This window comes from Penicillium hordei (assembly GCF_028827395.1).
Source record: "Penicillium hordei strain IBT 12815 chromosome Unknown utg000001l_segment0_segment0, whole genome shotgun sequence".
In the NCBI taxonomy this organism is placed as follows: domain Eukaryota; kingdom Fungi; phylum Ascomycota; class Eurotiomycetes; order Eurotiales; family Aspergillaceae; genus Penicillium; species Penicillium hordei.
The window spans coordinates 3,597,140-3,621,616 of NW_026623142.1; the positions used below are offsets into that span (position 1 = coordinate 3,597,140).

A 24,477-nucleotide genomic window follows, 5' to 3' on the forward strand; every position below is an offset into this window, starting at 1 on the left:
TAGTGTTCTCAGATCGGGAGGGGCATTGATAATTTGACTCCCAACTGTACCTCTGTGGGTCACCGGTGAAGTAGAAACTCCCACCTCAGAGAAAGAACCTCAAATACAGTCGACAGCTGACAATAATAGCCTGCTTAACAGTAGCAGATCGGAATGATCGGATCTGAACGTAACCATTCCAGACCCCCTGGGGAAATCCAAAGTTCAATGTTCGGGTCAAGTTTGGGGAAAATCAGTTCATCCATGGGCCAGAGCGGCACAGTCCCATTAGTTCTTATATACCCAAGTACCTACATAGGTAGCTACCTTCAACCTCACCTCTCCCTGCTTTTTGTAAATTCCTCGCCTATTAGATGAAAGAAGCAATAACCTTGACCCTTTCGACAACGGTAATCAGCGTATGTTGTACAATATTGACTATAGACCGCTTCGACCGCATATTCGCCACCCAATTAGGAGCATTCCAATGTTTGATCGGCACAATCCTATAAAAAGCTGCTCGGACCTCTAAATTATCACAGAAAGTTGCATTATTACAAGTTATGTCATCGGCCTGATGTCTATGTCTGTCTCAGTCTACCAAGCCGAGTGTACCCACTGAGGAACCAAGTGTATTGATGCTTTTCGGTAGACGCACGATGAGCAAGCCAAGTAATAAGTGATGATGATATATATGCATGACATCAATCAGAAATGCAACCGGTAGACAGGAAAGAGAAAAGCATACATGTAACAAATGTAGAGGATGTCTGTCGGTCTGCTAATAAGTGTACATGCATTCGAGCTAACCGAATGCGACTCTGGGGAAACTACATTGCTTCGACAACAGCCTATCATGCAAGCGGATGATTTACATAGCCGGCATCCGACCATGCAAGGTGCTCTCATCTCCAAATGTTTCCATCATGACTATCTCGTGTTCACTATGTTTAAGCACAGCTATATTCAAAGAGATCTACGGTTGACCGACGCTTGCTACAGCTGTGTATCAATAACCACATATGCAGTAGATCAGTATATCCCTTTCGTTGTATTATCCTCCAGTCGTTAGGGACTTTCTTCCAATGATTTGGCCACCGATGTACAGACTGGGTTGGTAACTACTCTAGTATTCCTGGAGTAGCAGTGACCTATACACGATTCTAATTAGGTTTAAATCCAGACCCTAATAGTCCTGGGGTGAAATAAAGTAGGAGTCTAGAATACCAGAAAAGAGTAAATACTGCCAGTTAGAATGTTCGAAGAATGTGTCCGTCAAAACTGCAAGACCCTTGCAATGATAAAGTAGGGGAGTGGAGTAGTGTATACTCCGTACAGCGAAGGTTAACCTTGGCCGAGTTTGAAACAGAGTCCTCTACACATAATCTGGACATTTGGATCCCAACTAGTAGACTAATATAGAGAAAAATACGAAGCCGATAGACAAATAGGCAAAATAATAAGGCATCTACGTATGTTTCAAATATCTTTGAAGAATCCCATATGCAACCAAAAGGTAAAAAGGACAATTCAACCGATCAACATTCCCTGAGGGCCTATCCCTTCCATCTCACAGTGTTGATTGGTTCAAGACAGGGAGATGCTCAATACCCAAATAAGCCAAATAAAAGGGAAAAAATAAATAGCTCGTCGTATGATGATCCTCTCTTCCCCGCTTTGACGCTTGGACATGGAGATCATCCCCAGATCAATTGATATTCCCTGTGCACACTACATTTACAATTCTTATCTCCTTTGGATTTTGACATTCTCAGACATCTGTCTCTGTATTCACCTCTTCAGAATTGCACTAATATTTCAGCTCTATCTTTTGGTTAATTTTTCTTCTTTGTGAAAGGTCTAGTGTAGTGTTATACTACGACCAGACTCCCTAAACCGGTGCGGCGACCGGGCTGTGACACCCACATTTAGCTTGTGATCACTAACAATACGGGATCAAAGCCCTTTGAGTCCGATCTTTTATTTCGCTTTTCGATCTTGGTCACCATCACACCCCCATCTCATCGACGCGACTTTGACTACCTGTTCGTGCAACAAAGGATCCAGGACTCGGAGAGATGGCTGAAGACACAAAGCTGAAGAAAAACCATATGGCGATCGTCTTGGGCATCGGACTTGGAGTAGTGCTACTCATTGTGCTTAGTTTGATGTGAGTGAGATTCGATTATTTGCATCTTATTGCATCTTATCTCTTGTGTTTCCTTTTTCCTCCCCCCTCGCCGATACATTCTCTCCATCGGTGTGGTGTTACATGCATGTTACATAAACTATGCTAGTCCATCTCATTCTGACTGTATCGTCTAGTTTGACAATACTCATCAACCGCCGGGACAGACAGTCGTTCCTGAGATCAAGGAAAAATCCCAGTGAGCGATTGCGCAAGTTGGATAAGGTCTCGCCAACTTGCACGCTCGAGAAGTGGTGGGCGACAACGAAGGGAAATCTCGGGCTGTCTGAGGCTGTCGATGGACAATTCGTCTGGTATGTTTCTCTTGCTTTGTCGATAGAGTAGTGGCTGACGTTTTGTCCAGCGCTGTTTGTTTGGACCAGGTAGACCGCACACAGGAAATTCGCGAACTGCGGTGCCTGCACGTTTTCCACCGGGAATGCTTGGAGAAGTGGTTCTTGGGAGATCACTTCAATTGTCCGTTGTGCCATCGGGCGTATTATGTGGCCGACACATCTCCCCGCAACGATTATCTGTGGATGGTATGACCAGATACCAGCCAGTGGCCGAACGGGAGGGAAATAATACAATAACGACGTGATGAATAACTCTTTTGGCTCGGAATGGTTGGTGTCCAAGATAATCTAATGGCGAATTTCTTTAAGCCGCAAAGCCCTCGGCAAAAGGCATATAATCGGTGTTGAAGTCCCAGATCGTATTGTAGTTCGACCAATTGAGGAAGTTGTCGAGGCCTGTTGTGACATCGTCCACCACATGCTGCTGCACAGGCTGTGGATCAAGTAGCTGATCAAGAATGCGAGACAGCTTTTTCTCGGCTTCTTGGCAGGTATGGTAGTTGCCGTGACCAGGGCCTGCGACCCACGATAGGAAAGAAATAAACACACTGAGGTTGCGAATCAGCTCAGCGCGCGGGAGAGGAACAGCATGTGGACCGGGCTCATGTGATTGGCGCAGAAGTTCAAGGAGAAGGACACTGGCGGAAGGGACACCGTACGTGAGGACCTGCATTTATTAGTAAATGTTTCTCTTCCGTGAATGGCAACCGTGGATGACATACTATCCAAGAAAAGTGCCGGTCTAGATCGACCATTGGGGTTCGGAATGAATTAATCTGGATGACGATTGCTAGTACCCGACGAGATACATCGCAAAGATCCGCCTGTCCGGTGTTTGTGTGCTTCACGACTGCTCGGTAGAGCAGAAAGCAAGTGTATAGATAATCCAAATAGAAATAGGCAATGGCAAGCCACCCATCATGGTAATGGTCGTTTAATCGCCGGTCATATCGAAGCTGATCCGGGGTGGATTGCCATATGGCGCGCGATTTTGCTTGGATCTCTCTGTTATAAAACGATCGGGTCAGCACTAGGAAAACACGTGGATTGGACGAGAAGATATACTGACTCGGACTTCTGGGTTAAATTATGTTGCTCGCGGGTCCCCAGAACAACCTCAAGGGTTTCTTCCCGAATGATAGCCAACTGATAGCGTAGGCGAGCTTGGCTTACTGGGTGTAACTCCCCTTTACTATTCCACCCGGCGCTGTTCAACTCCGAAATAGCCTTACTAAGAACATCTCCATCTGCAATCAGGACTTCATCGCTCAGATCTAATGGAGCAGCGAGTGTGCAGAATCGACCATTCATCAATGGAGGTCGTCCAACAAATGTTGCCATCATTTTGTCCATGTAGAAGGCAGCAACAAAGCAGCGCCTCCGCCACTGGCGAAGAAAGAATGGGCAGTTCTCACTGCTATCGGTCTCTAAGTGTAGTCCAGCTGCATAAATCGTGGATACCAAGTCACCCAATCGACGCCATGCCTGATAGCCTAACAGGGGTCAGTAAATTGATAGGAGTTGAGATCAAAAAGAAATGGTAAGCCTTACTGGAATCACCGTATTGTTGTGTTCGCAACATAACATCATTGAATTGTAACATTGCCAGTAATTCATTGGCCGACGATGTCTGGTCACAGAAACCAAGGCATATTGTACTTATCACAGTCACCTGCTCTAGTAACTGGTTTTTTGCTTGGGGGTCATCCGAGCCCTGCATAATTTCCGGGTCGTTGTCTAGCGTAATGACCAATTGCATTCCGCAAAGAGTGAATATAGACCCGAGGGCCTCCCAGCGGAGGTTGCGACCGGTGAAAGAGGAACAGTACTCCTCGACTGACATAGACTTGTGCGTCCGCATCGGGCGGGAGGTATTTTGAAATATTCTATTCGCCAACTCTTGTAGTTGTGCCGTCGGACTACTGGAGAAACCGTCAAAGATATCGCGCACCGAGTGCAGGAGTTCGTCCACTATCCTTTTGGGCACGATGGTGCCCCATGTCCGAATATAGAATCGTGTAATGAGCATATCACACACGGTAAAATTATACAAAAACCGCAGCACATCAACCCCAGATTGGAGTCGAGCGGGTTCCACTACCAACCCCGCGGAGGAATCTGTGCTCTCCTCAGCTTCGAACGAAACCTCACTGCGATGCTCAGTTAAAATGGCAGAGTAACTTGTCGAGCCCAGATATCCAGGAGGAGCTGAGGGTGGTTCCAATGGTGCGAAGAAACGCCCATTCCCCAGTGAGGCTGAGCCCGGGCTGGAAGCACTGTTTCTACATATTAGTATGTGCCTATCATCTGTTGCAGGAGATAATTACTTTGAGGTTGGTTGACTAGTCAGTCGACGAGAAACTATCGCGGGATTGGCTGTATCAGACGGTCTCCGCCTAGTCATCGGAGCTGGATGATAAAAACATTTATCGCTAATTCTCTTTGCGGTGCATCGGCGACAGACCGGCCGGTCATGGTCACATCGCTGTTTGGATCTCCGACAGGGTTCACACGACTGCAAGGTGCCATTTTTGCGCGTTGCCGGCGATGCAGAACGCCGATCGTCGTTTCTCATGGCTAGAGAACCAACGCATAGAGGTATGTATGATCAATGAAAGAAAGGGACCCCGGGAAAAATGATACCCGCGATGGTTGGCAGTTTGGCTCGTCCAAATTAGGCTTAGCGTGCCATATCTAAGAAATCCGAAGTATGAGACAACGAGACAGTCAAACTATAGAGGGATATAGACGCCTTCACTATACTAAATTCTTTACGTTTTACTGAATTTCAAAGACTCGGCGGTGATACATACGTAGCTTCGAATTTTTGCTTCGCTATCGTATTGCGTCTTTTCTTCACACAGATATGCTAATACCTAGAATGAAGTATGTTTTATTCGAGATAGCCGACTTTCCCTTGAACTTGGATTGCGTGGAGCCTTGTGTTCTATCATGAATAGCAAATGATCAAGGACAAATGATGTTGTTTGGTTCAACACTCCGAAGCTGGACACCGGTACATGTACATCCCGTTAATATATATCAAACTGTCCAACCAGGCAAAAAGTCGAAAACAACCCTTGGAGTTAAGCACCGAAAAGCCCCTTGTTTGCTTCCACCCAGTCTTCGAACTTTGTGGAAGGCTTCCCTGTATACAATTCCACGTTCTCCACACCAGTTTTGTAGCATGCACGGTCTGTAAGCTCGTTCGATGTGCTTGCAGACTTTTGGACCATATATTCTGCTAATGGTTTATGCATTCCATGTGCAAGATACTCGTTCAAGGCCTCCTCCTCGTCAATGATAGTAAGCTTAACGTCCTTGCCGATGATCTTTCCAATGGCCACGATAGCGTCTCCTTGGGCGATGAGCCGTGGGCCATACAAATACACCTTCTTCTGGTCGTTCTTTGGCCCTTGTACCAAGATCGTGCCCCCCACACGGCCCATATCGCCGGGCGTGATGCAATCAAATTGGAAACCAGGGGCCCAGATCTTTACCTCACCAGCTTCAATCCCCCCTTTGAAGCGCAGCAAGTTCGTGACAAAGCCACCGGGTCTCAAAGCAACGTAGTTTTCAGGTCCAAAGATCTCATCGAGGCTGAGCTCAACCTGGGCATGGATGTAAGGGATGAGCTCGGCAGGAGTAACGTCTTTTGACTCTCCTGCGATAGTGTAACTGCTGAGGAAGACAACAAATTCAACGCCGGCGGACTTCATTGCTGTGAGGGTGGCTCTCATGTGATCAGCGGACCCGAAAGTAACATATGTGAATGCACGCTTTGCCCCCGACGATTTGACGGCTGCAGCGACGGAGTCGGGGTTGGCCAAGTCGGCTTGGATTCTTTCAAATCCACCTTCTTGTTCTTGCTCTGTGCTCAACCCAGGAATTTGCTTCTGGGTGTCTCGCATGGCCAGGAAAACCTTAGCGCCATGCTCTCGGGCAGTGAGTGCCGCGACAGAGGCGACACCACCGGTGGGGCCAAAGACGATCACAGATGACATTGGGAGGAGATGGTCAAGTAAAAGGGTTTATAATATATCAGACAAATTTATAAGGCGAAGCTTTATGAATAGACTGGGGACACTTGGCCATTTATAGGGGAAATTAGGTAACTCCTCATCCACCCGCGGGCTTTAGATATTATCTCCGGGGACTCCCCAAAAGCTAACTCCGGCCCTAGTGATGGAGATAATTCAAATAAGAGAAGGTTCTCCGAGAATTTATGACATCTAACCAAAAGAAATCGCGGTTGACTGCTATTGAAGCTTAGGTGTATACATTTATCTATTGTCTATATATCTTACTTGGACATGTTCTGTGTTAGAAGAGGCACAGCTAAAAGTTATCAAACACTAGAACAATTTTTGATATGATATATACTACCTTTACTGACACTCTGCAATATCCTTTCTCATAAAAACCGTCCTTGTATCCCAAACCTTCCCATTTCTATCCGGGTCCCGATAATAGTCCTTCACAGTCTTGATCAATCGATAACCTCGACGATCATACCACTCCTCGTTCGTGGTCTAGAAACGATCAGTTTCTTGACCGAGTACATCAAACTGTAGAATCAGACTTACCTTTGGAATACCACCATATGTTACCTTCGCAAAATCTTCTCTTTTCTGATCATCTTTCTGAACCGTGTCTAGCATCAATATCTTGGCTAGTAGTGGCTCTCGGACTGCCATGGACTCAACCTCATCCATTGCAGCTCGTCCAATTCCCTGGCCCTGGATGGACTGCCTGATGTAGAAAGTCTTTATCCAGAAGACGTTCTCGGCAGGCAGGTTAAGCTCAATGTGCTCTGCATCGGGGTTCTTGGAATCCAGTGAAATGTGGCCAATAGGGACGAAGGTTTCTTTTGTCGGCTGACGCGAGACAGCATTGATTGTTGTGGCTGTATCTTGAAGGATTTCATCACTCTAGTAGTCGCACGTTAGCTATTAGCTATTTTGTTTTGTTTGCACTGTTGTCTTACTTTTGGCGATATCGCTTGAGAGTCATCTGATGGCAGGACCTTTTCCGCAAACTGTAAGCATTCTTGTTTTGTCTTGAATACAAGAGAGTAATATTGGATGGAACTCACCACCCAATAAATGCACTTTTCGCCTTTGAGCTGTTGCTTCTTCCATTTTGTCTCAACTTTCCCCTTGTCCCAACCGCATTCGACTCGTTGGGATACAAGGCATTTCAGATGAATGTCCGAATTAGGATCCCAGGGGAACAAAGTCACTTTTGAACTTGAGCCCATTATGATCTTAATACGCAATTGATTGTTGGAAGTATAGGAATTAAGAGGTCCAATCTCGAGAAGACTACGTGATGATTTATAAGCTGAAGTTATCATGGCCCGAATTACCTAGGTAACGAAAGCTAAAAATCTAACCAATCCCAGTCTCTTGTCAACCACTTATCGAGCGCAATATAAGACATGATTCAAACCAAATATAGCCCCAACCTCGGAATCATTAAGCTGAAAATTATTAATTGTTGGCAGGCCACTTTCTGCGCAAAAGCTAAACCTATTTGAAGTATGTCCTTATTCTGCTTTCGACATGTTCTGTTCAGTCTGATTTGTTGACAACGGCTTGGTCTCTTTCTCTAGCTCCGAGGTCACAGGTGATTGAACATTCTCACCTGTGACTAGCTGGTGGTCGAGCCGAGCTTTTTCCTCATCCGTGGCACCGGTGAGGTTAACAGCAACCTCCTCGCCGAAGTTTTGGGCAATTTCCTCTAAGGTGAGACCAGCAGTCTCAGGGAAGAAGAAGTAGATGACTATAATTTGTTAGCGGGCTTTTAGTTCATGAGTCGATCTTGCTACGATTGGGAAGAAAACATGCCTGGAATGAAGAATGCAGACCAGCAAATAATGACAAGATAGTATTTCCAACCAACGTTGCCGAAGCCCATGGGGGCAGTTTGCAGGAGGATGAGGGTGGCTAGGGATGTCAGTTGGAATTTGGAGGCGCAATTATAACAACTTACAAGCAAATTGACCGAAGAGGGAGAAGCCCATGCCAATTGGACGGATTTCGGTCGGGAAAATCTCCGAAACATAGAGGTACATAGTGGTGTCGCAGAAAGTACTGCAGGAATGTTAGCTCAATGTACTCGGCGATTTTGATATGTTGAATCTTGACTCGCCCTTGGAAGGCCAGATAAAGGTACATGAAGAAGATACCGAATCCATTTCCGACCTTGTTGGTTGTACCGGCGTACTGGGCAGTCATAGCAGCTAGGCAGGATGTAGAGATGATAATACCGACAAAGCCGGTCATGTACATGCCGCGCCTAGAGTTGACTTTATCATGGAGCCAGGCGCCTAGAGGATTGTAGATCAGACCTGAGCCAGGTTAGCAAACGAGGTACATAGTAGATCCTGGATGTTCATCCTCACCAGCTGTCGTAAGCCAGACAGCACTCAAGAGCAGAGGCATACCGCCCTCCATTCCCAAGTTTGTGTATAAAAGAACGGCATAGTTGTTCTAGCTGTTGTCAGCGGGATATACCTTCCAATTAGGTATTGCTACACTCACGATGATTAAAGGTCCGCCAAATTCAGCGCCCCACTGCGTAAGGAATCCGATAGCCATCCGCTTTCTGTATGCCTTCTTTGTAACGACAGCCTTCCACACGTTACCATAAGTAGCCAATCTCTCAGCCTCGAGTCGGATTTGCTCTTTCGTCTGGAAGAACTCCTCCTTGGCAGCCAAGTTGTCCGGGTCATCTGGTGATTGACGGAGCCGTTGGAGAACATGCTGCGCTTCGTCGAACTTACCCTTCGAAATCAACCAACGGGGTGAACGCGGGAGCCAAGGAGATCCCAGAAGCAGCACCAACGCGGGCAAACATTGCAAGGCAAGGGGGAATCTCCAGCCAAACCCAGACAGGGGGCCTGTTGCATAGTAACAAGCATAACCCACCCATCCTGAAAGCATATATCCAAAGACCAGGAAAATAGCGTGGTGACCAACAAGCCAGCCACGGCGCAGAGCACTCGACATTTCGGAAAGATACATCGGACAGACGGTTACAAGGATACCGATTCCAAGCCCGCAAACAAAGCGGCCGGCCTGGAACATGCTGAAAGCTATCAGCACCAGTCCAATTTTAAAGCAGCGGAAGTGACATACGCCAGTGAATTAGAGCCGGCCTGAAGTGCTCCTCCGAATAGTGAAAAAAAGGCACCGAACTGGATGTTTGCCTTTCGGCCAAAGAAATCACAAGACCACATTATAAAAAGTGTACCAACAGCGCCACCAGCACTGAAAACACCGTTCGCTGTCGAGATCGCGGGGGTAGTGATGGTCGCGTATCCCGGTTCACCCTCAGCGGGTAGACCGAAGTAGGCATACCATCCTGGCTGGCCGATTGTACTAGAGATGATCGAAGAGCAATATCCATATGTCTATTTGTGCAAGCTTAGTGAATATCTACCAAGTGAATATATATGCGAGCTCACCATTGACCCAATAGCCACAAAAACGATAACCAGCCTGTTATAAGAACTGGTTTGAGACCCGAACCCACCCATGATGGTCTGTTGTAGTTCCTACAACTCTCAAAAAGAAAAAGTTCAAGGGTATACAATAAAGGATGCCAGCATCAAGTTAGAATGAGGGAAAAATTTCAGCATGTCTGTAGCCGCCAACAAGTAAGGGGGGTACTCGTAGGGGTGTTGCTCTGTGGAGTTGTGGCCCACTGAGATGCAGAAAGTTTGTAGAACACGACTGGCTTGCCGATCACGGCACACGAACTTTTGAGTCCAGACCTTGAAATTGCCTATTATGAACATGTTAGTAGTTAAGCAATTCTGATTTGCCGAGTGAAAATTCAATTCCCACATTCTGTATGTATGTAGCTGTAAGTAGTTGTAAGTAGCTGTATGTACCCGGATTTTAGGCCCCCCCCCCCCCCCCCCCCGACTTCCCCGATTAGAGTGCCGCTTTAAGCACTCAGGGTCCTACTCACTAACCTCGGGAGTATTTCACAGCATAGAGTTAATTGTGGAGTACTAAGTGACCGCCATCGCCTTAGTATCCTTCCCAGAAAACAAATAGTATAAGTATCACACCTAAGGCTATAAAGAGACCGATGGTTGTTGCCAAGCCCTAATCCTTTTTTATACCACTCTATATCATAGCGAGAAGCAGTATGAAAATAGTGCACTGTATTAAAGAGGGTTTGAAGAAGAAGAGCATAGAGAACAATGTCAGAGCACCCAGAGGAAGGTTAACCCAGAAACACCACCGCTAGGTTGCCTCCTCCGTAAAAGCACCGCCTATAATTGGTGCTAGGATTAGACCTATAACAAAGCAACTGGTATATATGCCTCTAAATAGCGGGTTAGCTTCTCGGAAGAAATAGTGAGAACAATAATAAACCCATCACTGGCGACACCGGACGCCCCAACGCCTGCCACAGCACGGCCCACGATGAAGGTTTTACTAGTTGGAGCAAAGCCACATATAAGGCTGCCGACCATAAATATGGAAAAGAATATTATATAAACCTAGCGAAGGGGAAACGTTGAGCTCAGCTTTCCTGCCAGGGGAGTCAATGCACATGTCGTGAGTGAATACCAGGCCAGAGGGATGTATCCTTGAAGTCCGATGCGATAGATGGAATAGCCTAACCATGGGGTGTCAGATACACTTGAAGCTTTCTGATAGCGAGTGGGAGCGGTAGGTACTGTTGCGATGACGAAAAAAAGTCCAAGGACATTAGGAAAGCACCGAAGCATATACCTATAAAAATGGCATAGAGCTTGAACCCGTGCATCGCCGTCGAGTTTGTCCCCGGTCACTCAGTACTGTTCGCATGCTGAGGTTGGGCAGTACTGCCAGCAGCATCTTCTGGAGAAGACAAAGCCATATTCGTGTGGTGGAATATACCTGGGAATAGGCAAATGCGTGGATTGCACACAGAGTGTGCTGGACTGGCGACGTAAATCACTCGAACTAAGACCAAAATTGCCGGTTCTTCACTGTACATCCCTGCTCAAGTTAAAACCTCCCTACCTGGAGGGACACGTTAGAAAATTGGGTGGTCGTTGAATCCTGACTCTCTTCTAGTCGGCCCCGGGCGCCCCCCGGGGGCATCCGTCCACGGGGGTCCACGGGTGGACGTTTAATGCTTATCTACGTAAGTATGTAAAACTCAGGAATGTGCTCAGTTTTACCCAGCGAACAAAAAGCGGCGAGGGGCGAGCACTAAAGCGGAAAGTGAAAGCCGTATTGCGCGGCCTCAAATTCAGGTTATACGTTGGGTTGGATGTTCTCCGTGAAGCTGCAGTTGCGGAGTCATATTATAATGGGGATCCGGTCCGAGCCCATTGAGTCCATAATTTACACCTCCACTACGACGCCAGAAAAAAGATCCTCGCGGTTCATGCTAGTACAAAATAGTTAGTTGCACAAAGTTCTATTTATGAGAATACGGCGTTCCGGTCCCTATACTTTTTGCTCACAACTCCGATACGACAATAGAACAGCGGAACTATGGCCCAATCCCCTTTTGATACCCCGTTTGACCAGCTCCCGAATCCGAAACAGGTTTGGCTAGGAAAGCCAGGTAGCTATGAAGAGGGTCTAGGAAAACTAGCTATTCTTACCCCTGAAGTCGTTGCTGCAGCTTCCACCAGCGAGATCAGATGTGGTCGACGGGTCACGATGGGATGGGAGATGACGAAATTGGATTTTCCTAACCTCAACCGCCAGCCATGCCATCATCAGATTGTGCCTCTTCTAGGAGGGGTGGCATTCGATGATATCTATACTATGAACCCACGTGAGTGGAAATGAATTCTGCGTTTCTCTCTTCTGTTTCTTTTACAATATATTGATCGTTTGACAGAGCAAAGTAGCCAGTGGGATGGCCTCCGTCATTTCTCTCAGACAGTGCCTGGTCAATCTGAACGTGTGTTCTATGGTGGAACAACCAGTGAAGAAATCAATGATCGCCAAACTGATCGAATTGGTCTCCAGCATTGGGCCCGAGAGGGCATTGCAGGTACTCATCCCCTTTACATGAATCCCCTGTTACCATCTCACACAATTGCAATAGGACGTGGAGTCTTGATCGACTACGCTACATGGGCTGAGAAAATGGGGATTAAATACACCACATTCTCGACCCACCAAGTGCGTTTTGCCGACATCCTCAAAATTGCCGAGGAAAACAACATCACGTTCCAAAAGGGTGACATACTTTTCGTTCGTATAGGAGTGACCAAGGAGTGGGACACATCCATGACAGACACTCAAAAGCAAGCTTATTCGGATAATCCCAGCCCAGAGCATGCTGGAGTCGAGGCGACCACGGAAGTCCTCCGCTGGCTGTGGGACACGGGATTCGCCGCCATCGCCAGTGATGCAATCAGTTGGGAGGTGAGTGACAAGAAAAATAGACCCCAAAATTCTCGCAAGTCAATCAAGGAAAGCAACTGACAGACCCACAGGTTTACCCACCACAATCTCCTGACATCTTCCTTCATGAATATGTGCTTGCTGGATGGGGAATGCCGATCGGTAAGTTGCCGGAGCGTTTTCCTCCGAGCGTTTTTATCCGAGTTCCACATATACATTATATTGACTAATAAACAACAGGGGAACTATTTGATCTTGAGGCGTTGGCACGCACCTGCCAAGAACTCCAGCGATGGAGCTTTTTCGTGGCATCCGTGCCTTTGAACATGCCCGGTGGGGTTTCCTCGCCTCCGAATGTTATGGCTATTTTCTAGGTGCAGATAATCTGCGGTTAGAACATGTATTTTAATATACTCCGTACGGAGTAGTTTGTCACAGAGCTAATCAAGCATCCGGTAGTCATTGCTGGCACCTGGGCAGGCTTCCTATTGACCGGTTATTGACTCAGATGGTTCCGCCCCGCTCCAAGTGTGAATGTCATGATAGCAGATCCTGTTTCAATAACCGTTTAGCATATACTATGAATAATGATATGCGGTGAAATTACCTAGCAGAGATAAAATAAAGAAGACCGAAATGTGGGTTTTGCCTCGTATTTTTGACTTCAGTTTTCCTTCAAAGCCAGGCTGCCAAAACTTACTCAACTTTCCACCATCCTACAGAGGGCGGGTCGTGCGATCCACAATAAATGTAAGCTCCACTTTAGTCGACGAACTTGCATCTCCAAATGTGCCCTCGTGGGTCAAAAGTGACATCGGGAAATCCTGCTCTACGTAACCATGGTTGATGGAGCGGTTGGGGTCCACTTCCCGTATAAACTTAACTCAATTCCAAGTCTAGAACTTCTAAGGTTACAATGTTACAATTAGAAAATATTAAATAATATGGAAGATTTTTTATGCATCTATATACTTCGACAGACGTCTTGTTATAAACATTTTGATTAACTTGGTGTCGGCAACTTCAACCATTTTGATGCAGGTTGAGTGGCAGGTCTATGAAAGCTTGAATGCACGCCACCATGGATCTTGCATGCAATTTCTCCACGGTACACCAGGGACTAAACTTTGTACAATGTATACATACGAATTATGAGAGCATATTACATTGTGGTGCCAAGCAGAGAAAAAGGTTAGCGAACCATACTGCCAAGGAACGAATCGTTGTCAAACATTCTATTCTTCACGGACCTCGTGCATCAACAACTAGTTCCGGATATCTGTTTACAGTTTGTGACGGATAATAAAGTCCTGTTTGTTCTTCTTCTGTTTCAGGGGAGCCAGCCGATCGTGGGTGATCAATAGTCCGATTTCAACCATGCAGCTCGTCAAAGCATGTCAGTTTAAAATTTTCAAACAAGGATTTTTGGAAACTATTTTAGGACCCTTTGTTTTCTAGGCTCTTGGCTAAAGAGGCCATTATATTATTTTATTGTTTAAAAGAGGGAGCTGTCTTGAAATGCCTGCCCCCCGTTACTAATTCAAGAGTTACAGGAGTCTGTGATGCATTCCATGCCGTTGCTCGAACGGGGCTCTGAGGATGCGTCCATTGATCAAAGTGTTCAGCAGTGGAACTATGCCTGCCAGTCATTATGTATCATTGGCATGACAGGCTTCTTCGGTCTTCGTGTTTATACTCGAATGTTCATTCTTAGCGGATTTGGGAAGGAAGATTGTGAGTGAAATCTTTGCATGAAAGTCCACAGAGCACAGAAATGCTAACATCCTTTAGTGACATGTACAGTTGCCTGGGTAGGACTTCTATGTGGAAAGAGGGCAACATAGGCTAACAGAATATCTATAGTTCCTCGGTGTCTGCTACTCAATCATTGCCCTCCTCAGTATGTCTCTAGTACCACAGGCGACAAGCTGTATCTAACGCAAAGACAGTGGGTTATTATGGAGGAGGTTTACACTGGTGGGATGTCCAAGATGAGAACAAGATTCCTTTCCAGAAGGTATGCTAAGCCCTTGCACGCTTGACCATTCTAACTACTGACTCTCTAGACTATCTACGTAACAATGATCATGTATGGACCAACAGCCTATCTCACAAAAGTGTGCCTCCTCTGGATCATGACTCGTGTATTCAGTCCCTTCCGAAAATGCGTCATCTTTATTAGGATTTTTATGGGGGTCATGTTAGCCTACTACATCCCAGCTGTCATTGTCAAAATCCGAATATGCAGCCCCATCGCCAAATTCTGGGACCAGCGTATTGACGGCACATGTTTAGACCATACATCGATCATATTGGCTGATTCCGTCGTCAGCGTGGTCAGTGATATGATCGTCCTCATTTTGCCATTGCCCTTGACTTTGACTCTGCAAATATCTACAAAGAGAAAGATGCGGGTTAGGGCTATTTTGGGGGCGGGCGGATTGGCTGTTGCAGCCAGTATCATCCGATTGGCACTTATCGTCATTACAGGACAGTCGAAGGACATTTCTCGTGCATTTATGAGAATCAATATGCTAGGGTATATTTCTCTCGGCCTATCTTTCTGACTAAATATTCTAACCGAGAAATTCTTTCTAGTAATGCGGAAGTCTCCATCGGCATTATCTGCACTTGTCTCCCTTCGCTCTCAGCTCTCATAATCCGCATCTACCACGAATGTTCCAGTAACAAAGCAACCCTCGAGTCTGACTACAAAATGAGCACGATGCGAAACCAGGGCACAATGGACCGAAACAAGAATCAAATGAGTGTTGGGGCGACGGCAGACTCGGATGAGGATGTGCTCATGTACAGTGCACAGGGAAATCCGAAGATCGAAACAATCATCCATGGTAATAGTGAGCAAGGAGGTCAGCCGAAATTGACTTTTGATGGCATAGGAGTGACTCGATCTGTTAATGTATCAACTTCTGCGGGGCCTCGGTGATATAGATCACAGTCTCAGTTTTGTTTTGGACAATAAAACAACCCTGGAAACCATCAACTATAGAGCAGGGTCAATACATATTTCATGTGTATAATAAGATATCTCTTGTTCTTTGTGATTAATATACGTATCATATACTGTTGAGAAGAAGCCGAGTCCTGCATTATGCCTTACATCGCTGGGACCAGGGAAAACGGCGCAGAATCAATCAGGACTGCCTACCCCAGTCTGGCCCAGATATGCAGGCTACCGTAGTATACCAGATGCAATCTCCGCTGACCGCCATGATTGAGAGCTCCCTAGATTTACCTGTGTCTCATATATCGTCTATCATATATTGTTACCTCTTATTTGCGGCAGTAAAGCACGCACACCTAGCTGTTTTGCAAGTTCTCATCGGGGCTGGCTACACCTTGAACGACAAAAGAAGCAGATACTGACATGAAACAACAATCTCTGTTGCATCTGAGCAGGGTAATGTGGAATTGGTTGGATACTTGTTGGACAACGGGGCCGAACCCTTGCCTGGCGATGAGCCACCTCTCATGGCTGCCGCGAGAAATGGGCACCTTGAAACGGTCAAATTGCTTCTGGAACGGGGAGCATACCCCAAAGGAACCTATTGCAGTCAAACAACCTTTACTTGCGCGGCTGGCCATGGCCATGTGCAGGTCATGGAAATGCTCTTGGACCATGGAGCGGGACCATAGACTAATATGGTTCAAGGCCGGCTAAATACACTCTTCCATGTAGCTGCAAACAGTCAACTGAAAATTCTTAATCCTCTGCTAGCGCGTGGAGTGGACTTATACCCCAAGGAGCCAAACGAGAATCGTTACTTGTTATCATCGATAATCGCATATGGAAAATGGGGATCAGTTTAGAGGCAGAAGCAGACTGCTTTCAATGCATTGCTTTTCGAACCTTCGTCGACTTTGAGAATATGATAGACCTCGGAGATGATGAAGCACAAGCCGAGGTTCTATAATGATATTGTGCAGGGCGTTCTGGAGCAAGGATTTCCGCAGATGGAATCTATCATCGCTGTGAGATGCGGTACAGCAGGCCATTACTCCAGGCCATTGCCAACGGTCATATTGGAATTACTAGAATCCTTGTCAAGCACGGTACCAATATACAGGAAGGCCAAGCGAAAGATTCCCAAAGAATTGATCAAAGAGGCATTATTGGGAGGAGAAGAAATGGCGGAGTTGGTCTTGAATCGGGGGCTGTTGGAGATTTACCCTGAGAGCTTTGAGGCGGGAGAAGGATTAGTGCACGCTGCCCAATCCGGGATGATTCGGGTGGTAAAGCCGCTACTTGAACGAGGAGTTCGTCTCAAATGAGATTCATTTAACCCTCACCTATCTTTGCTTTGGCTGCAGCGGATTCTTCTACCACTGATGGTGGCATCAATGCCACCATTCTTGATATGCTCCTAGCCCATGGCGCTGATATTGAGGAACGGTGTTTGTCTGGCCTAACTCCCTTGTACCGGGCTATCATGCATATCGATTTCAAAGTGGAGTGGGCTTTTGACCAAGCAGAGGTACGGCTCTTGCTGGAGAGGTGCAGATCCCTTCCCTTCGCGAATCATGTCCAACTGGAGAGCATTCGTTACAGAGACGAGGGATCCGCACGCTCTTTCCGACTCACCATTCAGGAGTAGACCATCAGTTGTCAGTCTCAGTGCTTGAACCTCGGTTGACTGTCCTCCTGGGAGAATAGTTGAATACGGGCGCAAGTTGGTAGGCCGAGATGGACCTTACAATGATCCATTCATAGCATCTATGAAACGGGGCGATAAAGCAGTCAACAAATTGGAAAGAGATCCCCTCGGAGGAGTTGAAGGATAGGCTTGACCGAGCCCGGATTGAAGCGACTGAGAATGGGAACCTGCACCTCCTACCCGTTCTAGAGGATTATTACTGGGCAAAAAGATATCCATGCAAGTAGATGAAGATTCATTCATAATATCAACATGCGATTTGCAAATAAAGTGAGTTGAATGATGCTGGAAAGACCCGCTCAAAGGTATAGATAGAAGAAATGCTCTACGCTCAATGGAAAACATCCACAGTCAAGATCAAGAGATCTTTCCGATCCTCTTCCTTCCAATATCCATCTTGGATTTCAATCTAGACATATAGTTAGTAAGGCAGGTCAAAACAAGTGGAAAAAGTAAGAAAGGGCGTAAACGAACATATCAGCCTCCTCATCCGCCAACCTTAGCAGATCATTCTGCACCTCGAGCTCCTCATTAATCTGCGTGCCGAGTTCCCTCTGTCGGATAATGATCTTCCTCAACTCATCCACATTATCATCCTGACTCTGCATCATCTGCCTCTGCAACTGCAGCACACCCTCGTTATCAAGTTCTCGAGTCCGCTCTGTCTCTTTGCCAAGGACTCTGCCTGTCCGCGCCGGCGTCCTACGCCCACTAGATGCATCCCCAGCGCCATTCCCAGCATTGATCAAAGCTCCTTTATCTTGGATGGATGCGACAGTATGATCAAGCCGGCTCTTAGTTGCCATAGCATGCAAGAGATCCTCTAAGCCGTCTTTTTCCTTGCGCGCATTAATGAGCAGGTCTTTTCGACGGCGGATCTCGCCTCCGCCGAGATTGGATGTCTGTGACTCAGAGCCCTTATCTCCACGTCCTAGGTTCTTCAGTCCATCGTCCAGAGTGGTGATCATTGTCCCCGCACGGACAAGACTGCCCTTCGCCTGTGCAGAGCTCTCGTGTTGCTTCTGCGGAGTGGTCTCCTGGTCTCTGCGAGATAGTTGCAGTCGTGCATCATGGAGGTGGTTCTTCATGTCGCGGTAGTAGTCGAGCCATAACGTCGGGTCTGTGATGGGTGCGTTTGTAGCGGCGGGATCTGTGATGGCGGCGTGGAGTCGGGTGGAGGTAGTTGTTGATCCGTTGCCGGTTGATGCGACTGCGGTGGGGAGATTGAGGAATGCACGCCATGCGGGCGAGGTGCGCCAGCGCCCGTCTTCGGACTCGTTGATCGCGCGAAGATACTCCTCTAAGCCACGGCGGCGGTCTTCGCGCAATCGATCATTCGAGACGGTTTTCGAAAACCAGGACTTTGAAGGTAGGGGGGCTGGTGGAGGTGCATTCGTTTGGGAGATGAGGGTGCTGTGGAAGGTTGCAAAGTCCGAGTAGCGTTTGGGGACCGTGAAGGAGCGGAGCGGGAGGCGGAGGGTGATGTGGTAGACGGTGTATGGCGGGGAGGTGTTTGAGAGGGTGGTGTTCGGGATCGCTATTTCAACAGTTGGCGCCATTTTGATTAGAATTGGAATGAAAATGGCATTCTTCTTTGAAGTTGAGGAAAACAAAGAGGTGAGGAACTGCCCAGGTCCTCGGGGGCGCATGACGCAAACCTTGGAAAGCTTAGACCAGCCTAGTAGGCACCCGATATGCCCTATGATAAGGCACTACGTATAGAACACGAGACAACACAAGACATTGGCACGTTGTAACAAGGAATTAATATTAAGTAAGAATGGGTATCTCATACATGCAAATCAAATCCATTTACTCCCAGACCTCTCGTTCCTGCAACAGATCCCGCTGGCCAAAGAACTCACCAACAACTGTAATGATCATGTCGAGCAGGGCATGGGTCTGTATCGACCAATCGTCTTCTTCTTCTTCTTCCTCTTCCTCTTCTTCATTGTCGCAGCTAGTAGTTGTCTTGGCAGAGTCGGGAGTTTTCTGCAGCCGAGCGTGCAAGCGCACCTTGGCTGCCTCCAAGTCGGATTCTTCAAGCGATGCATCAGGCATGCTGGAGTCTTGTGCTTCTGCGACCTCCGGCAATTCTGCTTGCTTACTTTCCTCCTCATTCTGAACTGTAATTTCCGGCTGAGTCTCTTCTTTGGCCTCTTCCTCACCTTGGGCTGTAGGTTCTGACTGGGTTGCCGGCTTGGTCGCTTCCTCATCCTGGGTCGTAGATCCCTGCTGAGCTTCTTCTTTGGTATCTTTCTCACACTCGTTGAGGTTACCCTGTTGGGTTTCCTCCTTTGGTTGGTCTGCCATAGAGGAATCGACGTCCCCCTCATACTCGTCGTTCTCTAGCTCTTGCACCTTGCGCAAAATTATCGCGGCTCGTTTGCCTAGATTTCGGATAACTCCCACCTCTCGGGTAGAAAGTTGCCCAACCTCACGGCACTTCCCCAACAAGCCCCAAGCCCAGGCTCCAATGCGCCGTACGCGCTGTGTGTCGTCGCCCCGCACAACATCAGACATCATCCGTGCTAGTATTTCCAGCACTTCTAACACGCTGTCCATATCCATGCTTGCCAGTTGAACCATGCGTGGTTCGACTGTAACCAAAAGCCGGCGCCATATTTTATGCGCAGATCCGGCCTTTCGGGGGAGACTAATAGGGTGGTCATTGTCAAGGGTGTTGATAGCCCCAGCGGGTGGACTGCATCGTAGGGTCGATCGCAAGAGGAGGAATCGATGCCGGAGAAGATTGTTGTAGGATTTTTGCGTATCGGGATAGAGTGAATCGAGCTTTGAAGGGGAATGCGCGGCGTTGCTTGCGTCCACATCCTTCGCAGGAGCAATATAGGCTTCGTCCTCGTAAAAGCCTGCTGGCAGAGGAAGGTTATTTGGTTCAAGTGGCTTCAGATCATGGCGCGTGTTCGATACCGGATTTGAAGGGTCTGTAGTCTGAGTAGACGCAGTAAAAAGGACGGGTAGTGAGTTTGCTTCGGATCTATCAAGGAAAAATTAGTTCAAACTTGAGCCAGGACATGCGCAGAACTGGGAAATCCTCGGCGTCGTTTAGGGAGCAAAGCAAAAACTCTTTAGATTCAAGGTTAGACATACCGAACCATGCGTAGGTATTCCAATCCATCCTCCAGGTCATCGTACGGCAATTCATCGCCTCCATCATCCAAACCCGGGAATGCACTCTTCTGGCCATAGAGGGGATTGTGACGGGGGCGCTCATAAGATGCCGTCGAAGATTCGTCATCTTCATCGTCATCATAAGATATCCGAGGACGCTTCAAGGAAGGGGGCGACATTGTGGCTTTTCTCTTGTCGGGCATAGTGAGGTGAAGGTGGTAGAATCGAGGGAGCTTTGGCCAATCTGCAGACCAGCTTAGAGTCCTCGCAACAAATATGGACTTGACCACCTATTTCCTTAACGTGATAAGATATTCATAGGATAAGAAATATCCATCTACTTGTTTAAGACATATTTCTGGTTTTATTCAGCTACAAGAATAGTCGGCCGCTTATATGTATATGTATACAAGCAAACCCAAGGCGGTGTAAAATAATTGTTTATCGAAGGCGGGGACATGCATCTACCTGGCAAAAAAGATAAGGATCGTCATCGACCAATCTTTTACATCTTCAAGTATTGACTCTCAATCCACCCCTCATGTCTTTTTTATCATTTACTCTCCACACCCTTTCCTTGGTCCTTTTTTTACTGGTCTCAATTGAAAGACCATTTTGCTTCCCTTTTCAATCTAGTGAAGGAAAATTGGCCTAACAACCCCGCTGCACTTGAGATGAGCTGTCTCTTTGCCTCTCTCGGAAGCGGTTTGGTCTCTCTGTTGCCTCTGCGTCGCCATCTTAATCCCTGATTGTCACGAAACATCACACATAATATTTCGGACACACTGGTGCTTTACAATGTCTATTTGAAAAATTGTTGTTTGTTTGACTAGCAAAATGCCAAAGCTGGTCGATTCCTCCGAAGTCATGACTTCTCGGCGATATGTTCACCTCCCTACAGAGATCTTAATACACATCGCCAAATTCATTTTTGATGATTGGCGTGATACCGATCCCCCTTTTTTCCAAGTCACACTTCAAAGGTTCTGTGCGGTCTCTCGTCAGTGGTACTCTGCTGGCATCGAATTTCTCTACTACCGACCTCAACTTGACGAAGGGAATAGCTTCTCGCTTTTCACCAATACCGTGTGCCCGCCAATTCGCTCCCGAGAACGAAAAGTGGATCTGGGATCGCTCGTTCAGGTCCTGAACCTCGAGGCCTTGGTACATCACAGCTCTAATAGCCTGACGGCACGGCTTCTAGGTCGAGTGAAGAAGAACCTAAAGACTTTTGCTGCTCCGAGGATCTCTTTTTCGTGAGTAAATACTGGCTATCACAAAATTCCATCTAATCTTAGGCTAACCTCTCTCCACAGGATCAACAGCCTTGCGCCCTTATCAAAGTGCAAAGAGCTTTCCTATCTTTGCCTTAGCTTAGTAGCTGAGCCAATTCCGCTTTCTGCTATCAAGAAAGCCATCAGCAGCCTCGACAAACTGCAATCCCTCAAGCTTTCATCTTCAACGTTCATCACGGACGACGGTTCCAGTGAAGGTTGGCCACCCAATCTGACAAGTCTCCAAGTTGGCGGGCAATTTGATGTTGAGAAAATGTCTTCTTTCAGGTGGCCCGCCAACTTGGTATCGTTGTCGTTTTGTGGTTGCGAGGATCTGGACACTTCTGCCTTGGAACAGATCCTTATCAACGACCAGCTCCGCACCACGCTTATTCAATTGACCATTCACCGTTCTAACCGCGGGATGTTTGACGTGGGACCATCTGCGATTTTATCAGAACTCCTTTCTTTGAAGTCTCTTCGGATACCCGCTGAACTGCTTTACGATTTACTCCTCCTTCCTGCGTTTGATCCAATGGGTTCTCCAACGTCGATTCGTGAGCTGGAGCTCACGGCACCATATGACGAGAATTTTGCTACAAATATTGATCCTGATGATATTTGCAAGGCCCTAAATATGAATCTTTCTCGAGTGTGCTATCTTGGTATCAGCCCTGCCTGTCTTGGGGTAATACCTGAAGCATCACATGCCAAAATTGACAAGTTTGTGTGGAAAAACATTGATAAGTGTCCTGAGGAGGAACTTGATTCTTTGTTTGACTTGGGCCTCGTTGTCATGGATAAGGAGCCACTTTGCTAAGCGTTCATGGATTTTTTTGCACGTCTATCTGTTTACATCAGCCTTTTATGAGTCATGTTACTACCCCAACAGCTATTTTCTGAGCGATACACAATAGCACAACCTGTAAAACAGAATTGATGAAGCGATAGCACTATTTGATTCAAAAGCCTCCCTGTTTTTAAATCTTCAAATCAGAGGGAAGTGTAGAAGTTTGAGAGTTGCAAGTGTGGAGAGTGGGGAAATGGAAATTCCACGGGAAACATCTGGCCGGGAACCCAGTAATGACGTACATTTCCTTCTGTACACATTCCCCAGGGTCACCTGGCCACTACCACAATGAGATCGCAAACCCTTTGGCGGTCATTTGGCCTATTGCAGCGTCAATCTCCCTCTTCTCGTATAATAATCACCCACCGAGCTATCCAGACAGCCAGTTCTCGACCGATCCCCAAATTCGCATTTGCATTTGAGTGAGTCTTGACCAGCGAACGCAATCCACTCGATTTTCTTCTAACATGCTACAGCATTGATGGCGTTCTCCTCCGTGCATCGAAACCTGTACCAGGTGCCGCCGACTCGCTGGCTCTCCTGAAGGAGCAAGGCATCCCCTTTCTTCTGCTCACAAACGGCGGTGGTAAACACGAGACAGAGCGCGTCGCAGAAATTAGCGAGAAATTAGGGATCCCACTTGATGCTACAGATATTGTACAGAGTCACTCGCCCTTCGCTGAGCTAGTCAAGGGACCGGACGAGTCGAGCGCTCTGGAACATAAGTGTGTGTTAGTGGCCGGAGGCGATGGGGATAGCTGTCGGCGCGTGGCAGAACAGTATGCCAAAGACCCCTTCCTCTTTTCAAATGATATATGCTAAACAATGGTGATAGGTATGGGTTTAAGAACGTTGTTACCCCTGCGGATATTCTCATGGCCAACACCGCTATCTGGCCGTTCTCAAAGAACTTCAGCGACTATTATAAAACATTTGCCCGACCGCTTCCGAGCCCCATTGACCTCAATGATCCATCAAAGACTCTGAAGATCGACGCTATCTTTGTATTCAATGACCCTCGTGATTGGGCATTAGACACCCAGGTTATTATGGACCTCCTCCTCTCGTCGCAAGGACGTATGGGCACTTTGTCTGAAAAGAACGGCCGAATCGATCTTCCCAACCATGGTTACCAGCAGGATGGCCAACCCCATCTATACTTCTCTAACCCAGATCTGTGGTGGGCCGCCGCCTACCCCTTGCCCCGTCTTGGTCAGGGCGGATTCCGAGAAGCACTCGAGGGCGTTTGGGCCGCCACTACAGGTGGCCCCAGAAAGGGTATTGAGCTGAAGAAGACTGTGATCGGCAAGCCTTACCAACCCACCTACGAGTTTGCAGAGCGTCAATTACTTCGGAACCGATTGAGAACATTTGGGAGCTCTGCAGAGAGCACGCCCCTGGAGAGAGTATACATGGTCGGTGATAATCCAGAGTCGGATATTAGAGGAGCCAACTCCTATCGCAGTGAGATTGGTAGTAGCTGGCACTCGATCCTTGTCCGCACTGGGGTATACAGCGGCGGAGAGCCTGCTTGGATTCCTCAGACCATTGCCGACAATGTGCACAAAGGTGTTCAATGGGCACTGAAGAGCTCGAACTGGCCTGCTGCTTGAGTGTCAAGGGACACTAGACACTCTATATTGATA

General features: G+C 47.3%; 13 protein-coding genes across 13 annotated transcripts; 5 read left to right on the forward strand and 8 right to left on the reverse strand.

Annotated features, from left to right (window-relative positions):
• Positions 1-2,057: 2,057 nt before the first annotated feature.
• Positions 2,058-2,715, forward strand: N7537_001351 (putative RING finger domain protein; the record flags this gene model as incomplete). The annotated part of the gene is made up of 3 exons (XM_056892409.1): positions 2,058-2,149; positions 2,305-2,481; positions 2,532-2,715. 3 exons carry the CDS (start codon positions 2,058-2,060, stop codon positions 2,713-2,715), a joined length of 453 nt encoding a protein of 150 aa, XP_056757404.1.
• A 112-nt stretch (positions 2,716-2,827) lies between these two features.
• Positions 2,828-5,052, reverse strand: N7537_001352 (putative C6 transcription factor; the record flags this gene model as incomplete). Its single annotated transcript, XM_056892410.1, has 6 exons — positions 2,828-3,190; positions 3,246-3,528; positions 3,593-4,016; positions 4,075-4,799; positions 4,851-4,919; positions 4,988-5,052. The coding sequence occupies 6 exons, from the start codon at positions 5,050-5,052 to the stop codon at positions 2,828-2,830; spliced, it is 1,929 nt and encodes a 642-aa protein (XP_056757405.1).
• Positions 5,053-5,609: 557 nt separating this feature from the next.
• On the reverse strand, positions 5,610-6,527 carry N7537_001353 (uncharacterized protein; the record flags this gene model as incomplete). The annotated part of the gene is made up of 1 exon (XM_056892411.1): positions 5,610-6,527. The coding sequence occupies one exon, from the start codon at positions 6,525-6,527 to the stop codon at positions 5,610-5,612; it is 918 nt and encodes a 305-aa protein (XP_056757406.1).
• Positions 6,528-6,911: 384 nt separating this feature from the next.
• Positions 6,912-7,783, reverse strand: N7537_001354 (GNAT family N-acetyltransferase; the record flags this gene model as incomplete). Its single annotated transcript, XM_056892412.1, has 4 exons — positions 6,912-7,055; positions 7,110-7,454; positions 7,511-7,561; positions 7,619-7,783. 4 exons carry the CDS (start codon positions 7,781-7,783, stop codon positions 6,912-6,914), a joined length of 705 nt encoding a protein of 234 aa, XP_056757407.1.
• Positions 7,784-8,071: 288 nt separating this feature from the next.
• Positions 8,072-9,614, reverse strand: N7537_001355 (uncharacterized protein; the record flags this gene model as incomplete). The annotated part of the gene is made up of 6 exons (XM_056892413.1): positions 8,072-8,307; positions 8,424-8,471; positions 8,518-8,618; positions 8,701-8,875; positions 8,930-9,017; positions 9,069-9,614. 6 exons carry the CDS (start codon positions 9,612-9,614, stop codon positions 8,072-8,074), a joined length of 1,194 nt encoding a protein of 397 aa, XP_056757408.1.
• An 11-nt stretch (positions 9,615-9,625) lies between these two features.
• N7537_001356 (uncharacterized protein) lies at positions 9,626-10,066 on the reverse strand (the record flags this gene model as incomplete). The annotated part of the gene is made up of 2 exons (XM_056892414.1): positions 9,626-9,940; positions 9,995-10,066. 2 exons carry the CDS (start codon positions 10,064-10,066, stop codon positions 9,626-9,628), a joined length of 387 nt encoding a protein of 128 aa, XP_056757409.1.
• Positions 10,067-10,744: 678 nt separating this feature from the next.
• Positions 10,745-11,017, reverse strand: N7537_001357 (MFS transporter; the record flags this gene model as incomplete). Its single annotated transcript, XM_056892415.1, has 2 exons — positions 10,745-10,813; positions 10,853-11,017. The coding sequence occupies 2 exons, from the start codon at positions 11,015-11,017 to the stop codon at positions 10,745-10,747; spliced, it is 234 nt and encodes a 77-aa protein (XP_056757410.1).
• Positions 11,018-12,032: 1,015 nt separating this feature from the next.
• N7537_001358 (uncharacterized protein) lies at positions 12,033-13,273 on the forward strand (the record flags this gene model as incomplete). Its single annotated transcript, XM_056892416.1, has 5 exons — positions 12,033-12,321; positions 12,388-12,543; positions 12,598-12,920; positions 12,992-13,061; positions 13,140-13,273. 5 exons carry the CDS (start codon positions 12,033-12,035, stop codon positions 13,271-13,273), a joined length of 972 nt encoding a protein of 323 aa, XP_056757411.1.
• A 1,188-nt stretch (positions 13,274-14,461) lies between these two features.
• Positions 14,462-15,846, forward strand: N7537_001359 (putative integral membrane protein; the record flags this gene model as incomplete). Its single annotated transcript, XM_056892417.1, has 6 exons — positions 14,462-14,633; positions 14,691-14,710; positions 14,763-14,799; positions 14,849-14,916; positions 14,966-15,438; positions 15,498-15,846. The coding sequence occupies 6 exons, from the start codon at positions 14,462-14,464 to the stop codon at positions 15,844-15,846; spliced, it is 1,119 nt and encodes a 372-aa protein (XP_056757412.1).
• Positions 15,847-17,932: 2,086 nt separating this feature from the next.
• On the reverse strand, positions 17,933-19,134 carry N7537_001360 (Qc-SNARE protein; the record flags this gene model as incomplete). The annotated part of the gene is made up of 2 exons (XM_056892418.1): positions 17,933-17,984; positions 18,050-19,134. 2 exons carry the CDS (start codon positions 19,132-19,134, stop codon positions 17,933-17,935), a joined length of 1,137 nt encoding a protein of 378 aa, XP_056757413.1.
• A 253-nt stretch (positions 19,135-19,387) lies between these two features.
• On the reverse strand, positions 19,388-20,910 carry N7537_001361 (SIP1 domain-containing protein; the record flags this gene model as incomplete). The annotated part of the gene is made up of 2 exons (XM_056892419.1): positions 19,388-20,573; positions 20,687-20,910. 2 exons carry the CDS (start codon positions 20,908-20,910, stop codon positions 19,388-19,390), a joined length of 1,410 nt encoding a protein of 469 aa, XP_056757414.1.
• Positions 20,911-21,544: 634 nt separating this feature from the next.
• N7537_001362 (F-box domain protein) lies at positions 21,545-22,801 on the forward strand (the record flags this gene model as incomplete). The annotated part of the gene is made up of 2 exons (XM_056892420.1): positions 21,545-21,963; positions 22,024-22,801. The coding sequence occupies 2 exons, from the start codon at positions 21,545-21,547 to the stop codon at positions 22,799-22,801; spliced, it is 1,197 nt and encodes a 398-aa protein (XP_056757415.1).
• A 318-nt stretch (positions 22,802-23,119) lies between these two features.
• Positions 23,120-24,444, forward strand: N7537_001363 (putative HAD superfamily hydrolase; the record flags this gene model as incomplete). Its single annotated transcript, XM_056892421.1, has 3 exons — positions 23,120-23,253; positions 23,308-23,610; positions 23,667-24,444. The coding sequence occupies 3 exons, from the start codon at positions 23,120-23,122 to the stop codon at positions 24,442-24,444; spliced, it is 1,215 nt and encodes a 404-aa protein (XP_056757416.1).
• Positions 24,445-24,477: the final 33 nt, after the last annotated feature.